At 34.1% G+C, this 16,158-nt stretch overlaps 2 protein-coding genes across 2 annotated transcripts in view; one reads left to right on the top strand and one right to left on the bottom strand.

Moving 5' to 3' along the window:
• LOC125666820 (receptor-interacting serine/threonine-protein kinase 1-like) overlaps nt 1–1,445 on the bottom strand; it is a 542,042-nt gene extending 540,597 nt beyond the window's left edge. The window contains exon 1 of the mRNA XM_056153238.1: nt 917–1,445. The gene's annotated coding sequence lies outside the window, so the exon portion shown is untranslated. The remainder of the gene's footprint in view (nt 1–916) is intronic.
• Nucleotides 1,446–8,837: 7,392 nt separating this feature from the next.
• Nucleotides 8,838–15,472, top strand: LOC125667186 (neuropilin and tolloid-like protein 2). Its single transcript, XM_048900552.2, has 6 exons — nt 8,838–8,928; nt 9,113–9,379; nt 12,888–13,298; nt 13,562–13,687; nt 13,930–14,106; nt 14,519–15,472. Exons 2-6 carry the CDS (start codon nt 9,292–9,294, stop codon nt 14,719–14,721), a joined length of 1,005 nt encoding a protein of 334 aa, XP_048756509.2. The 5' UTR covers nt 8,838–8,928; nt 9,113–9,291; the 3' UTR covers nt 14,722–15,472.
• Nucleotides 15,473–16,158: the final 686 nt, after the last annotated feature.

Genomic DNA, 16,158 nt, shown 5'->3' with positions numbered 1-16,158 from the left:
ACACTCCGAATTTTGCTGTGCACATACACAACATGATGCATAAAATGACTGACCTGTTTAAAAGATGCACCTTAATGATTATTTATCTACATTTTTTTAAGGTGGGTCGATCCTCATGTGACTTATCAATATCAATGGTTAAAAGTGCAAAATCTGTATTAATTTCCATTCAATATAGTTAGATTTAATCAATAACCAAAGAAAATGTGTATGTTGCCACATTTTTAAAGATGTCAGACATAAAAAATCGGAAGTATATGTTAACATCAGAAAATCACACATTTTCGTTATACAGAATAATTAAAATAGATAAAAACTTGTTGAAATGACAAATTTTAAATGTCAACAGTTTAAGAAAAATGTTAAATCATAAATATGTATAAATTAATTGTGGATATTAGGGAAATCATGTATAATAGACATACAGTAGAAGAAATACCAGAATAGGAGTTATTGCCCTTGACAACATTTTTTTGATTAGAAAGAATTGATTATCTAAGGAAAATATAAACTTTTTCAAAATCAATAGTTTATCAAATTTTTTATTTTATGCAGTGAATAAAATTCCTCCGAAAGATATATTTCTATCATGCGCAAATGTTAAATTGATAAAGATTTTTGCAAATACCTATGACATCACACGAGGATCAATTAATTATTCGCTCCGCGGAGCGAATTAGCATGTATTTTATGTACTTAAATATAGCATTTATTCCGTAAATGTGAATGAATGATTTTTGTTTGTATAAACGGTATAAATATAGCATGATTACAAAAATCAATAGTTAACATGTATAAACCAAACATGTCAAACTAATTCGCTCCGCGGAGCAAATAACATGATTATGCCGCATACATGTTTTACACACATTTCTTGTTTGTGAATGTTTTCATAAAGTCACGTATCTTGGTAAACAGTAGATAGAATGTTCTATCGTTAAAATGATAATGTCCTACGGACCCGATTTAACGATAGAATGCGTCCTATATACCTGCAATGTAGCAAAATGAAAATTGCACACAGTGCATGTTTCGGTAAAATTATGTAACACATCACTCATATGCATTTGGAAAGTTATCTTAACGACCCACTTGGGCCGTTCTTATTTGCAAATTAGGTAAGCGTTCGTTTTTGGAAAACAGCATGCAGCAGGATGTTCCGATGGCAGTTTCCGGTAAAATGGCAGTCAGTTCGAATCAAGAAAAGTGACATTTCAAAGTGTTGAGTTTACAATATTATTATACGATTTTTTACAGTGTTAAGGACTTACAAATTACCAATGAGGTTAGTTGTATATAAATTTAACTTTAAATGTACGCGTTTATTCTTTGATAAGTTTAAAATCGTTTTGGAGCGATTCCGCAATTTTCTGCTACATTACGGGTATATGGGAGGTATTCTAACTGTGGTGAGGACCTGTCCCGAGACACAGTTAGATTATTCTAACTAGGTAAACAGGTACTGTGGGGTACACTTGTTCACATGTTTCCTCCAATATTAAAACTACATTCGTTCAATTTAAATGTTACTAAATGCATTTTTTAAAACAGAGATATAAAAACTGTACCCACCAGAAGCTTAGCTAACTTGAAAACCATTGTAGATCATAGATGTCAAGAACTTGAAGAAGTCAAAACAAAGCGAAAGTACATTGTCGGCGTTCAGACCACAGTAACTCAACATCAGACTAATTCGAATTTTGATAATGCAACCAACATTGAGTGATATTTTGCATGAAGTTTATAGTAGATATTGAAGATATCTTTAATTATTTACATCTTTTTGTATAAGGAATTAATGTGCGCATCAAATCTTTTAAAGTTTTGTATAAGGAATTAATGTGCGCATCAAATCTTTTAAAGAAAGCAATTAAAGAGATCAGTTATCCAAATATGGATATATTTATATATATTATATATATATATATATATATATATATACACACACACACACACACACACACACACACACACCATTCTCTCACCAGAGGGCGCGTTACGCAAGCTTCACATACAGGAACGCACGGAACTCTGGGTAGAGAATGACACACGTATATATATCATTTAACTATTTAAAGATGAATGTGCTGACGTCATAATGCTTCACGGTATTTGGAGTGAGAATGGGTTAATGGTGACAATCAAGAGCTATAACAGTTTGATAACAAATTTAATCCATTTAAGAACACCATAAACATACATAAGATAAGATAAGTTTATTCCAATTTTGGGCCCAGAGGGCATAACAGTAAGACATTTTATAAAGAAGGAAATTCAAAAAAGAAAGAAAGTTTACAACATTAACTACAGGTTACAGAGACTGCAAACTGCGTGTGGATGCAGCATGTTGGGGAAACAAGTACATACATATATGAATTGCTAATCATGTATATATACAAGTAGATGGACAGTATCAGTATTATACCAATATATGAATAATAAACTATAATGATTTTTGAAGTTTTAAAGCATCACTTCTTTTTCTGAAAGTTTGCACTAAATATTCACTCAATTTGACAATTACTGGTTTGTCTTCATTAATCATCAACCAAGTAAATTTGTCCTTATTTGTTAGATAGATAAAATTTTTGTTGAGCTTGTATATACCATTAAAAAACATATTTCTCTCTTCAACATAGAATGGACAATCAGTAAGGAAATGAAATTCATCTTCAACACAATTAAGGTTACATAATTCACATATTCTTTTGTTTCTTTCTAAAGAAATCTTCTGGCCAGAATTGGTTTTTGTAAATTCATATCTTCCTCTTTCAATTCGAAGGTCATGTGCACTAATTCGAAATCTACATAGAGTTTTTCTTAATTCTAGGGATTCTAAAAATATATAACTTTCCATAGTAAAGTTTTCTTTATACGAAAAATATGTTGTGAGTTTTCCTGATTTCTGACCCTCTTCACGTCGTTTTGACCAGTAAAGTAAAAATTGTTTCCGTACTTGATTCTTCATTTGATTTTTGAAAAATGAGAATTTGAGATTTTTACAATTGGGTACCAAAATGCCCATTTTTTCCTTATAATAATTAACGTTTTTGTACCAACAATTTATATTATATGAATTCAGATTGATATTCTCTGTACAAGCACTGTATAACAGGGATGATTCTGGGCAATTCTCAAGTCTATGCCAATATAGTAAAATACTTTGGATTATAGAGCAGAACATAGGATATCTACCCAATTCAGAGATTATTGCAATATTAGTACTTCTTTTACCGGCACCCAGTAGATGTTTACAAAACTTAATATTCAGGTTTTCTACCTCCCAATTTTTAAAGATATCATATAAATCTCTGTCTTTTTCCAGCATGCGTGTTGAAAGTGTTCCCCATATCTCGCAGCCATACAAGGCGATGGGCTTTACCATATGGTCAAAAAGATGCAAAAATGTTTTAATTGGTGGATCGATAGATTTGATGTCTTTATAAAGTTTGAATGAGGCCTTAAGAGCTTTATTGTATAGATCAGATTTTGCTTCCTTGAATGAACCACAGGAGGATAATATTACTCCTAGATATTTATATTTGTTAGTACATTCAATTCATATGTTACCGAACACAAAATTTTCTTTAATTAGGTGTCCGCTTTATTAAAAATGACTACTTTTGTCTTATTGGTATTAATTTCTAAGCACCAATCATTGCAATATTTTTCAAGTAAGTTTAATTTGTTTTGTAGTCCATTTTAGTTTTCTGAAAGCAGTACAAGATCGTCCGCATATAAAAGAGAGGTGATTTTCTTTCCAGAAAGATTGACAGAGCCAGTGGTTTCTTCATCCAGTAATTTAGAAAAATCGTTCAAAAATATTTTAAAAATATTTGGGCTTAAGACATCACCTTGTCGAACTCCTATCTCTGGTGTATATGGCAGGGTTAACTTGTTCCCTACTTTTATGAAAATATTGTTGTGCCTATACATACTACATAATATGTTGTAGAATAAACCATTGATATTTAATTGTAGGAGTTTTAGTTTAATGCCTTCGTGAATGACGGTATCAAATGCCTTGTGAAAGTCTACAAAACATGCATAGAGTCGTTTATTGCCAGTGTTAATGTATTTGTCAATTAAACATTTAACTACAAATAAATGGTCTGATGTCCTGGATTTTTTTGAAAATCCTATTTGACTCTCGTGTATTATTTTGTTTTCAGTTAAGAATGTATCAAGCCTGCCGTTTAAAATGATATTAAAAAGTTTTGCTATGCTGTTAGTTATAGTTATTCCTCTATAGTTTTGGGGGAGCTTTGGATTATCCGATTTAAAGATGGGTGTTGTATAACCTTCTAGCCATTTTTCTGGATAGATTCCTGATGTTAAGACCATATTGAATAGTTTTGAGATACAAGGATTTATATATATTTGAGCTGCTTTTATCATTTCATTTGAGATGTTGTCTAAACCAGGACTTTTACCCGACTTTAAAGTAGACATGGCCTTTTGAATTTCAGACAAAGATATCTTGAAATCCAATTTGCTAAAAGACTTACAGGTCTGGCTGTTTTTAAGACTTACAGGTCTGGCTGTTTTTAAGACTTACAGGTCTGGCTGTTTTTAAGACTTACAGGTCTGGCTGTTTTTTAGTTTATTAATCCCGGCTTCTATAGTCTTAACTCTGTCCCTGTAATGATCTGGTAATTTAGACAGAGAAGTAAAATAGTCAAACCATGTATCCCCATCAATACACTTCTCTAAATTGTCTTTTTTCCCTTCATTTTCGCGAAGCGATTTGACTAATTTCCAATATTCTTTAGGATTAGTTTCATTTATTTGATCTAGTTTATCTAGAATACCCTGCCTGAATTCTCGCTTTTTACGTTTCCGCATCTTGACATATTCTTTATTTAATTTGAAAAAGGAACCTCGTAAGTAAGGGTTATACGTATATAAACGTTTGTAAAGTACCAAAAAAACCTTTAAAATCACGTTCCTATCTTCGTCAATTTTAAGAAAGTCTATCTTTTATATCCAAAAACCCCAAGAATTCGATCCCGTGGTGCAGAGGAAACTATAATGTAAAGGCCTTGGTTTCGCGGGCTTTGTCTCTTCTTTGCTCTTAGTGGCATCCTGGGTATCTGGTGCAAGTTTAATTTAACAGGTTTCTGTAGACATTTGTTTCCCTGCCTTGCATCTGAAGTGTTAACAATTTTGTTTCTTCCATAACACTTTCGTCATCCTGACCTAGTTTCTGGACTCTTATATCTTGGAGAATTATTGCACATGCCTTTTCGATAATACCCAGGATGTATACTGCAACATCTTCTGTTTTTATTTCAAGTTCTTCGCCACTTATTTTAGGAACTAGGTGTGTGATTAGTCCGCTCTCAATGGTTGTCTTGTCTTCTGACTTTTCCTCCAGCATTGCCTTTTTAGTTTCCATACTTGTCTCAAAGACATTTCTCTTCCTTTCCTTCGGTTTATGTAGCTGCATGAAATAGTCATCATCAGCCCATGGCAGCAGGAATGAAGACACATTTGCATTAACAGCTTTTAAAACTTCAATTTTCGAGATGGTGTCCTTAACCTGTTCATAAGGTACAAAGTCATTTTTCAAATCATTGTCGTCTGACATTGAGCAGACAACATTTCTAGAGATCATCTTCTTTTGAATCGCCTCCAAGCAAGCGCACAGTGTGTTTATGTTTGGTCGCAAGGGTGAATGTGTTACGTCGTACACATTATGACGCGCTGTACATTGTGACGTAATAAAGTGGTGACGTTTAAGAAATCTGATAATATTCTCTGAAAGAAGAGCTTTTCTTGTCATGTTTTTCACTCAAAAAGCACATGCTTAGTGTTATATGTATTTACAGTAAATGATTAATGTCAACCATTCTAATTTTTCATTTCATGAAAATGAATTCTTGAAATAAATTAATGATCATTGGGATAAAAACAAAAAGCACTAAATACTACAGCAGCACCTCGTACCACAATCATGAGATTTCATCTCAGGTTAGTCCGAAATGTCTGACGTTTTCCTGGCTTTTTTATGATTTTGATATTTACCGTGCCAGGAAAACGTCAGAACCGGTGCCATTATGTAAACTGGAAATTCGCCGCCTCCAACTGGAGGCGGCACTCTGGGGACGATTTTAAATACTTGCGAGCCGAATCCAATATTAAAATCATAGCTAATAATCAATAAAACAATGCTTCTTGTACTTACTAATATCGATTTTATGGGTTCTTTCATCACATAAACAGTCTCTTGAAAACATTTTAACAAACTGTTGAGCTTTGTTTTGAGTCACGTGATTCGTTCGCTCAAATGACAGCGAAAATTCGGTTGATTACAAGTTTGTGCTTCTGTTATCGAATTTTGGAGTGATATTTTCTATTAATTGATATTAGTAATTATTATTAGCAAGAGCAAGATAAACATCGAGAATTATATTATAGGGATTTAAATACTCCATATAATAAAGACAAAATCAAATAGGGGGAGAAAGGAAATGACAAAAAGAAAACCATCGATTTCAATAATGTAAACCTACTTAAGAACCGTGAACGAATGCAATGTGGTTTTTGCAGAAATTGTACTGTGTATTTTATGAGAAAATTGATGTAAATGTAACACCGATATTGCGCCCCCCCCCCCCTTTGTAAAATGGCACGTATGCTCAAATAAAGTATGGTTTTGACTTCAGTTACAAAAATATACGTAAATAAATAAGTATTGAGCAGATGTCAAGTCTATTTGTGACACAAGAAGCATTGATTTAGGTTGAAACGTAGATATTGGGTAGTTCTATTGTATGGAGCACCAAATTAACATAAACTCAAATAATTGAAGATATCTTCAATTATTTGAAGATATCATCAATTCAATTATTGCTGTCTTTAATTGAATTAATGCGCGCATTAAATCAATTATTGCTCTCATCAAATGAATTAATGCGCGCTTCAATTCAATTATTGCTCTCATCAATTGAATTAATGCACGCATCAATTGAATTAACGAGAGCAATAATTGATTTAATGCGCGCATTAATTCAATTATTGCTCTCTTCAATTCAATTGATGAGAGCATCAATTGAATTAATGAGAGCAATAATAGATTTGATGCGTGCATTAATTCAATTATTGCTCTCTTCAATTCAATTGATGGGAGCATTAATTTCGTAGAAATATTGCTCGCAATAATTGATTTAGAGCTCGGTATAAATAATTTGATGATCTCTTTAATTCAATTGAAGATGTCTTTAATTATTTACAATGCTTTTGTATAAGGAATTAATGCTCGCATCAATTCTTTTAAAGAGAGCAACAATTCAATTAAAGAGATCATTAATTCAATTGTGGATATGTTGAATTGAAGATATCTTTAATCATATAGTTGCTCTCTCTCTCAAAGAATTATTGCTCTCTTCAAATGAATTAAAGATATCATTAATTCAATTGAAGAGAGCAATAATTGAATTAATGCGCGCATTAAATCCATTATTGCTCTCATCAAATGAATTAATGCGCGCATCAATTCAATTATTGCTCTCATCAATTGATTTAATGCGCGCATTATATCAATTATTGCTCTCTTCAATTGAATTGTAGCGCGCATCAATTCAATTGTTGATATCATTAATTCATTTGAAGAGATCATTAATTCAATTAAAGCGCGCATCAATTCAGCAGAAGAATTAATGCTATCATCAATTCATTTAATGCGCGCAATAATTCAGAATTGAAGATATCATTAATTATTTAAAGAGATCTTTAATTAAATTGTTGCGCGCATCAAATGAATTGATGATATCTTCAAATAATTGAAGATATCTTCAATTATTTGAGTTTATGTTAATTTGGCGCTCCATACTATTGCACCAGGCCTATAGATCATGTAGATAGGTACATGAAGAATATATAGTAATGGAAAAAAATATACAAATAGTTGTTTGTCCTACATTTTCCAGATATTTTATAAAATAGTTCTTAGTTTTATTAGCCGTAAAAAAGTGGATTTACATGAATAACATTGCTTATTTTGAGACGTTAACAGAGGTGCAAGTGAAAGCAAGGAACGACAACTCTGGGTAGAGATTGATTCACAAAGCTTTGAGTGTTGTTACCGCTACCGGTATGTTAAACCAACACCTGACCTGTTACATGCGAGTAAGGCAGTCTATATACTTAACAATTAATGTCAGATTTTCTTGAAAATGTTTAAAACACACTGCTGCGGTGACAACAAATAGTGCCCCAATTCTAATGACCAGTTGTAAATATGTAGGCCACTGCGAGTTAGCCTTCACACTGAACTTTCAATCATGCTGTTAAACCTTTAATCTAAATCACGAACAGATTACAGTATTTAATTGATACACTCCTAAAATTTTACATGACCTCACAATTAAAGTAGGCTATGATTTGCACATGTGTTACATACATGTACATACATAATTCAAAACCAACGGATCATATTAATGCCAACCCGTCATGTACATTGATAAGTGGTAGATTTTACCATGATGTACATTAATAAGTGGCAGATTTTACCACAAAGTACATTGATAAGTGGTAGATTTTAGAGTTTACCACGATGTACATTGATAAGTGGTAGATTTTACCACGATGTACATTGATGAGAAATTTTACACGATGAGTGGTAAATTCTATCATGATGTACAACTCCTGTTACGAAATATTAGTAGCAAAAAAAAAAAAACAAAAAAAAATGGAGGGAAGCTTTGAAATTTAGAAATGTAACGTGACATGATATCCGCAAAAGAGGAGAAAGGAATTTGAGCCCCCGCCCCTAGTGGCAGCATTACATACATACCGATAGTTAGAAATAAATGATTCAATAATAAAAAATGAGGTAGTGTTATAGGATAGGTGCGTTAGAACGCGCGTGTGTTAGGAGACTTAGCACGTATTGATATCTGTAATTGTGATGGATGAATCGTGATGGTAACTTAAATTCACTATCAAAACAATACATTATCTTCTAAATATTTTTTATTTTATTAAATTCCACTGAAACAATGAACAGCGACCGTTCGCCTTATTGAATGTTCACGACTCATTGTTTGGTTAATCTCCTTATGTGCATTATTGGAAGGTAACAATTGTATAAAATTTAATGTTTTATCAGGCGCCGGTTAATTCCGTAGATTTGAAATATAGGGCAGTGGAAGACTCTCCGGCCCTTCACACAGTTTGCTCGCTTATGGTGTCCTAAAGTCCTTCTGTGTTAGGGAGACTCGTCATAGTGTCCATCTGAGAAGGAAATTTAGGAACATCTGTAGAAAAGAGCGCCTTACTAAAATCGCCATGGAGACTCGTGGGGCGAATTGTGTCCGAATCATCGTCTTCCTCCTTATGTTTTCTTCATCGTCCGGGTTTTACCTCATTACTGATTGTAAGTGAACCTCTTATCATTTTTACTACTCCGAGTTTTACCTCATTACTGATTGTCAGTGAACCTCTTATCATTTTTACTACGCATGTATATATCTATGAATCCGTGTACTAGTTATATGTACAAATGTGTACATGATTGTAAAATGATGCAGAAAACTTTATTTTAGTCTGAAGCGATATAATATCTACAAACAGAACAAAAAGTTCTCTTATTTAATTACAGTCATATTTTATGTAACCGGTTGGTTTACTGATTAAATTTACATGGATTTTAAAAAAAAAAATATATCAACTTTTAATTCAACTTTCTTAGCAATGCTTCGGTATTTGAACCAAGTCTTCCTTTACATTAATTTTTTGTCTAGTTTTGTGAAAGCGAGATTTAAATGAAATTTATTGTTTTGACTCCGAGATTCTTAGAATAAACTCAAATCATGTTTATGCAATCACATTTTCTTTTTTCTCTTTTTCTCTCGTGGAATAAGAAACTATTAAGTGCAGATGTAACACAAAATAATACAGTTTTGAAGTTGAAGGAACAATATTTTACCAAATGTAATTGTGATAAACTTTCAACATTCCGAAGATATAATAATTTATCAATTAATTTGTTATGATAATTATAATACTTAGAAATAGATATTAGTCAATAACTGTCATAAAACTGATACAAAAACAGTACATGAAGCCATGGCACATAAAGTAACCACTCCAATATTCTAGATATTATTAAATTTCAACGTCAATGTAAATGAATCATTAGAAATTAAATCTACTTGCAATACACCTTTATCAGAGGGTGCCTTTTACGTTCAGTCAGTAGTTTATTTTTTAAATATTCACTACAATCAGATAAAGCTGCATCAACACCGCTTACATAAACTATATACATTGTATATATATACCGGTAAACACGAAATCTACTTAACAAAAATAACAGACGACATCGAATTCAATGAATTGAACACAGGCACTCGATGTTTTAAATGTCTATAATAAAATAATTAAAAAAAGTTTACTGGAAGACAATTTTTTTGCCTGTGGAATTGAAATAATCATTTTATAGCAAAACATGCAAACGTAGCGAGTTCGGGGTGGGGGTGGGGGTAACACATGAATTCACGCAGGGTTGGATCCAGACAGGGTGTATATGACGCGTGTCTGACGGATGGGGCACTATATCCTGGGTCTGCAGGGCTAATATAGATATAAGATTACGGTTTTTTCCCCCATTTGGGTGGGCTGGGTTGAGCGCGACGATTTTATTCTCTCCTAAATTGATCCTGCTGTGTCGAGCTTTTCCGCGTGGACTTTCCAAAATGAAAGGACAGTCACAAATATATACATAAAAAAGATATCTATGAAATGAAGTTACAAAACATATTTACTGTTTAATGCAGAATTGTAAGAGATAACGTCTATTAAATAAGTTTATAACAATAGAAACAAAGACGCCCAGAAATTAGCTGCAATAATGTAGCCCTCTCCGATTTGTTGTTGTTGAGAAAACGTCAGTATAAAAAAATAGGATAGGACTACATTATTGCAGCTACGATGAAATTCATAACAAATTTTTTTTAATTTATGTATTGATTCATGCACGAATGAAGTTAATGAGACTGCTATCAATAAAAAAAATAAAAAAAAAATGGGAACAAAATTAATTTCGTGGGAACTAATTTTATTTCATGGGGACAAATTTTATTTCGTGGGAACGAATTGAAAATCTCTCCCACCTATCATAAACCAGCCATCGTAGTGTATACAATAAAATGTAGCAGAAGATGGCCATCGTTATTTCTCTTCTTGCACGTATAGTATAGGGATACCAGACATGGATTGTCTCACAAAATATTTAAAAAAGAAATGAGAACCTTCTTTTGGTGAACAGCCATGTTTTACTGTGGGGTGAACAGCCATGTTTTACTATGGGGTGAACAGCCATGTTTTACTGTGGGGTGAACAGCCATGTTTTACTGTGGGGTGAACAGCCATGTTTTACTGTGGGGTGAACAGCCATGTTTTACTGTGAGGTGAACAGCCATGTTTTACTGTGAGGTGAACAGCCATGTTTTACTGTGGGGTGAACAGCCATGTTTTACTGTGAGGTGAACAGCCATGTTTTACTGTGGGGTGAACAGCCATGTTTTACTGTGAGGTGAACAGCCATGTTTTACTGTGAGGTGAACAGCCATGTTTTACTGTGAGGTGAACAGCCATGTTTTACTGTGGGGTGAACAGCCATGTTTTACTGTGGGGTGAACAGCCATGTTTTACTGTGGGGTGAACAGCCATGTTTTACTGTGGAGTGAACAGCCATGTTTTACTGTGAGGTGAACAGCCATGTTTTACTGTGAGGTGAACAGCCATGTTTTACTGTGGGGTGAACAGCCATGTTTTACTGTGGGGTGAACAGCCATGTTTTACTGTGGGGTGAACAGCCATGTTTTACTGTGAGGTGAACAGCCATGTTTTACTGTGAGGTGAACAGCCATGTTTTACTGTGAGGTGAACAGCCATGTTTTACTGTGAGGTGAACAGCCATGTTTTACTGTGAGGTGAACAGCCATGTTTTACTGTGAGGTGAACAGCCATGTTTTACTGTGGGGTGAACAGCCATGTTTTACAGTGAGGTGACGCTCCTCCTAGTAATGAGGAAAACGAATATCTTTCCTTTGTTATTCTGTCATTCTTTACCTAAAAATCTTCGTCAATCTATTGTTTTCATATAAATAAAATCATAGCTAAATGTCATTGTCTGATATGGAATATTACTTAGTATATTTGACCTTTACGTCATGTGCATGTTCTGAAATGCTCGTATCTATATTATTACAATGTCTACGTCTCTAGGGACAGGATATATCAAAGCATGATTTTCAATGTATATGCTATCTTTTTTTAAATCTGCATCTATGTACGTGGTCACTGTATGATCCACCAAAGTAAACTGTATATTTCATACCTCAAAGATGAATAACATAGCGATTTTGCGATGTACTTCCGGTAATAAAGAAAGCCTATGCATAGTGTGTTAGCACATACAATGTACACATTTGACTCACATGAGCATTAAGGAGGAATAATCTGATACGGATTGAAATTGGAAGATATGACATAATGTATAACAATATTTTGAAATTGAAGCTTCCAATTTACCACATTTAGTGAAGAAATTCAGTTTTAATAAAAAGTAATTTAAAAAACATTAAAAAAAAAACCTGCTCGATTTGAACGCACGAACTACAGATCAGCGGCCGACACGTAAACTACTAAACTACCCAGCCAAGCGATTAGATTTTAAAGAAATATACAATTACACATGAATTGCTGATATCTATGTTTTCATTCAAGTTACAAAAGAAAGCCCGCCATTATGACGATGTAGTATCTCCCTTAAGGATGATTATTCCTCATTAAGGATGACGGGCCTCTATATCAACTTACACAGTTTTCAGTCAATACCGACTTTTATTAAAATTAGCAAATTATGTTATATATTGCAGACTACATGGATCCTGATTTGGGAAGTTCTTTTGGGGGAGTCTGCAATAAGAGAGTGGAAGATGCTTGTGCTTTTCTAAACAGCCACTTAGACCCATTCAGTCTAGCAGATTACAGCAATAATATCGATTGCACGATGGTGTTCGATGCTGGCAAAATGGCTGGCGCCAAATTTAAATTTGATTGGCTGTACTTCAATCTGGAACCTGGGGATTGCTCCAAAGACTACTTGGCAATCTACGATGCAGACATGTCGGCCATTGCACCATCAAACCTTGTAGGAAAATTCTGTGGTTTACATGGTGTTAGCTTTAATGGAACTCCGACGGATCGCTACATGACATTTGTGTTTCACACCGATGGATCTGGGAAAAGAAGTGGTTTCCGACTGAAGGCAACTCGTTATGAACCCTGTGAGTAATTTTAATAAATATGATAGCAGTGTAACTAGCTATAAATTTACCAAGCAATAAATTGTCTGCAGTTTTGCAACATTCAGTGATTTTTATGCTTAAATGCATATACAACGCATTTCATTTAGTGTTTTACAAATTCGATTCAACAAAACGCAATTTTTTGGTCTGTCTCTCTATGTTTGGCTGGCAAAATGTTGTAGAAATATATCAAAGTTGCATTTCAGAATACAAGTAACCGGGTTTTTTTTCTCCCTTTCAAGCTCCTTGTCAGTCAGAAGAGTTCTTTTGTAACGACACAATAGCTAACAACATTTGTATCGACGAACGTCTGGTCTGTGACGGAACACAACATTGCAGCGATAACTCGGACGAACTCAACTGTTCCTGTAAGTGTGTGTGTGATATGCATGAACTGCAATGTTTCTACAGGTCTAGTAAGCTAGATGGTCGAGGGTTTTTGTTCCCCGCGAGATCAGATGTAAACAGATATACACCAGACACTGTTGGAAGGACTTCACAAGCTTGCTTTTCTAAACATTTCTGAAAAAAATGAAAGCTTAAGTGGAATTTCACGTTTGTTTACTTTTTGTATTTTAATATGGAATGACGAAAACACTTTGTATAATAGTTATGGACGAGCTCTTGGGGTCGTTCTTCGCACTAGGACTGGGAGGAATGGTGATGTGTGGAATTGCTTGTATCGGAGGTTGTGTGGGATTATGGACAGTGGTGGGGGCTCTGACATGCTGCAAAAAATGCTGCGTCAAATGCTGCTGCTGCTGGCCATGCTGCAAGAAGTGCAAAGGTTTGTTTCGCTTGTTTTACCTGTTCTAGAGCAGAATCTCCTGCATCGCACACCAGAGTAGGATTTTCCCACTTGTGTACTATTCTAATGAAATATTTCTCACTCATCTCCACGTGGAAGCCGGTTTTCCGTGGAAGAAAACCTACTCTAGAACGTTTTCCGGGAAATATTTTTGAGGGATCGTTCTCTGGAGCCAGTTTTCCGTAAGGGAGGGGGGGGGGGGGTATTCTAGGTTGAATTCTACTTTATAAAATCGGTCCAGTTTCATTTAAATTATGCAGAAAATTACCTGAAATGAAATTCATAACAAAATTTAAGGTACATATATCTATAAGTAGGAATTCTTTGGTTAGTATAGTACAAATTTCATAAGTATTGTGAGTTATTGATTGTCTATCTGTTGGAACTACAGGCGGCGCTGGAAATTCTAAAGTTGAGCCCGGTACAGAAATGGACGATCATGACCCTGACTTTTCACCCCCGCCCACATACCGAGAAACGACCAAGTTAGAGGAGGATATAGAATGGGATGACGTGGAGGACGACGTCCAGCACGAGAAAGCTGCCGGAATAGGTAGTCAGGGCGCCAAAAATAACTTAGCCGATGTGGAATGATCAAGTCCAATTGTCTATGAACCTGGGAGTTGAATGTGCTCACAAATCTTTTCAAATTCATCCATAATCGCATACTGTGGACACGGTTTTCAACAGTATCACGTCTATTATTTCATTAAAGTTTATTTTCATTGTAGTTATTTCAATGCAAGTATGGGAGCGTTGATCGTTCCTTGGTATAACAATTTTGGGAAAAAGGTGCTCATAATCTGTCGCATAGAATACTTGAGTGGCACGCAATGGGCTTACCATGTAAACTGGTATGCCGTAAGTGTATCCTAGAATATAAAATAATGACAAGTTCACCCTACGGGATTACACTGAAATTATAGCCACACACAAAAAAAAAAAAACCCCAAAAACAAAAACAACCCAGACAAGTGAAGAAACTACATGTAGTATGCATTATTTCTATGTGTTCTAGTGTAAAAGCGAACTATGTGTTTTTGAAATTATAAAAATATTTATCTACGCTGAAAATAGCAACTGAGTTGCATTGAAAATGAACTCGCTTCTTGATCTATGTGGTTTGTTTTTGGTACTTGTTATTCATGTAATGAAGTAAACATTTCGGAACCCTTCGTTCCATGTTGTTGGTTATGGGATTATACATCTTTGTTTTCCTTTATTTATTAAATTATTTATTTTACTGATAGTTGTCATGTGTATAGGTGCCAAATTGTTAAGCGTATTTCTTTTGCCAATAAAATCATTGTCCTTACATAACACAAATAAGTTTCTTGTTATTTTTAATAATACATGTATTATGATACAGAGCATCAAATGATACGCTTATGATTTTGTATTCGAAATCCAATTTCGTGTGGACAAAAATGAATTTTGTCAAGACAAAAATGATTTTTGTCCACTGAAAGATAATTTTGTATGACAATTTTTTTTTTTGCATTACAAAAATGAAGTTATCATAAAACAAGTATGTATAACATTTTTGTACGACAAAAATGATTTTATTATGAAATTCAATTTTGTGCACAAAAAATTAATTTTGATTACAAAAAGATCAAGTCTCAATTGGTGGCCTGTATACGACATGTTTCAGCTCAGTAATATTGAGTTCAATAACGTATAGAGTTCTGGGCGGATCCAGGGTATTGCTGGACCGTAAAGGTGACGTATAGAGTTCAGGGGCGGATCGGGACTATGTATAGCAGTGATTATTTCCACATTCTGAGATATACAAAAGCCTGCCGACTTTATTTTCGTAGGAGAGAAAATCTTTTTGCGTAATTCATCGCGAAACTTTCGCATAATAACGCATAATTCCTACATAATTACGCCAAACTTTCTCATAATTGCCATAACTTTTGCATAACCACGCAAAAACTATTATAAAAGCAATTTTAATATCTTGAATATTTCATTTAATAATGGAAGACGACTATCAAGATTTCCGATTCAATCCTGATAACTGCGTGC

Source organism: Ostrea edulis, chromosome 1 (genome assembly GCF_947568905.1).
Source record: "Ostrea edulis chromosome 1, xbOstEdul1.1, whole genome shotgun sequence".
NCBI lineage: Eukaryota > Metazoa > Mollusca > Bivalvia > Ostreida > Ostreidae > Ostrea > Ostrea edulis.
This window is presented reverse-complemented; position numbering and strand designations above follow the sequence as displayed.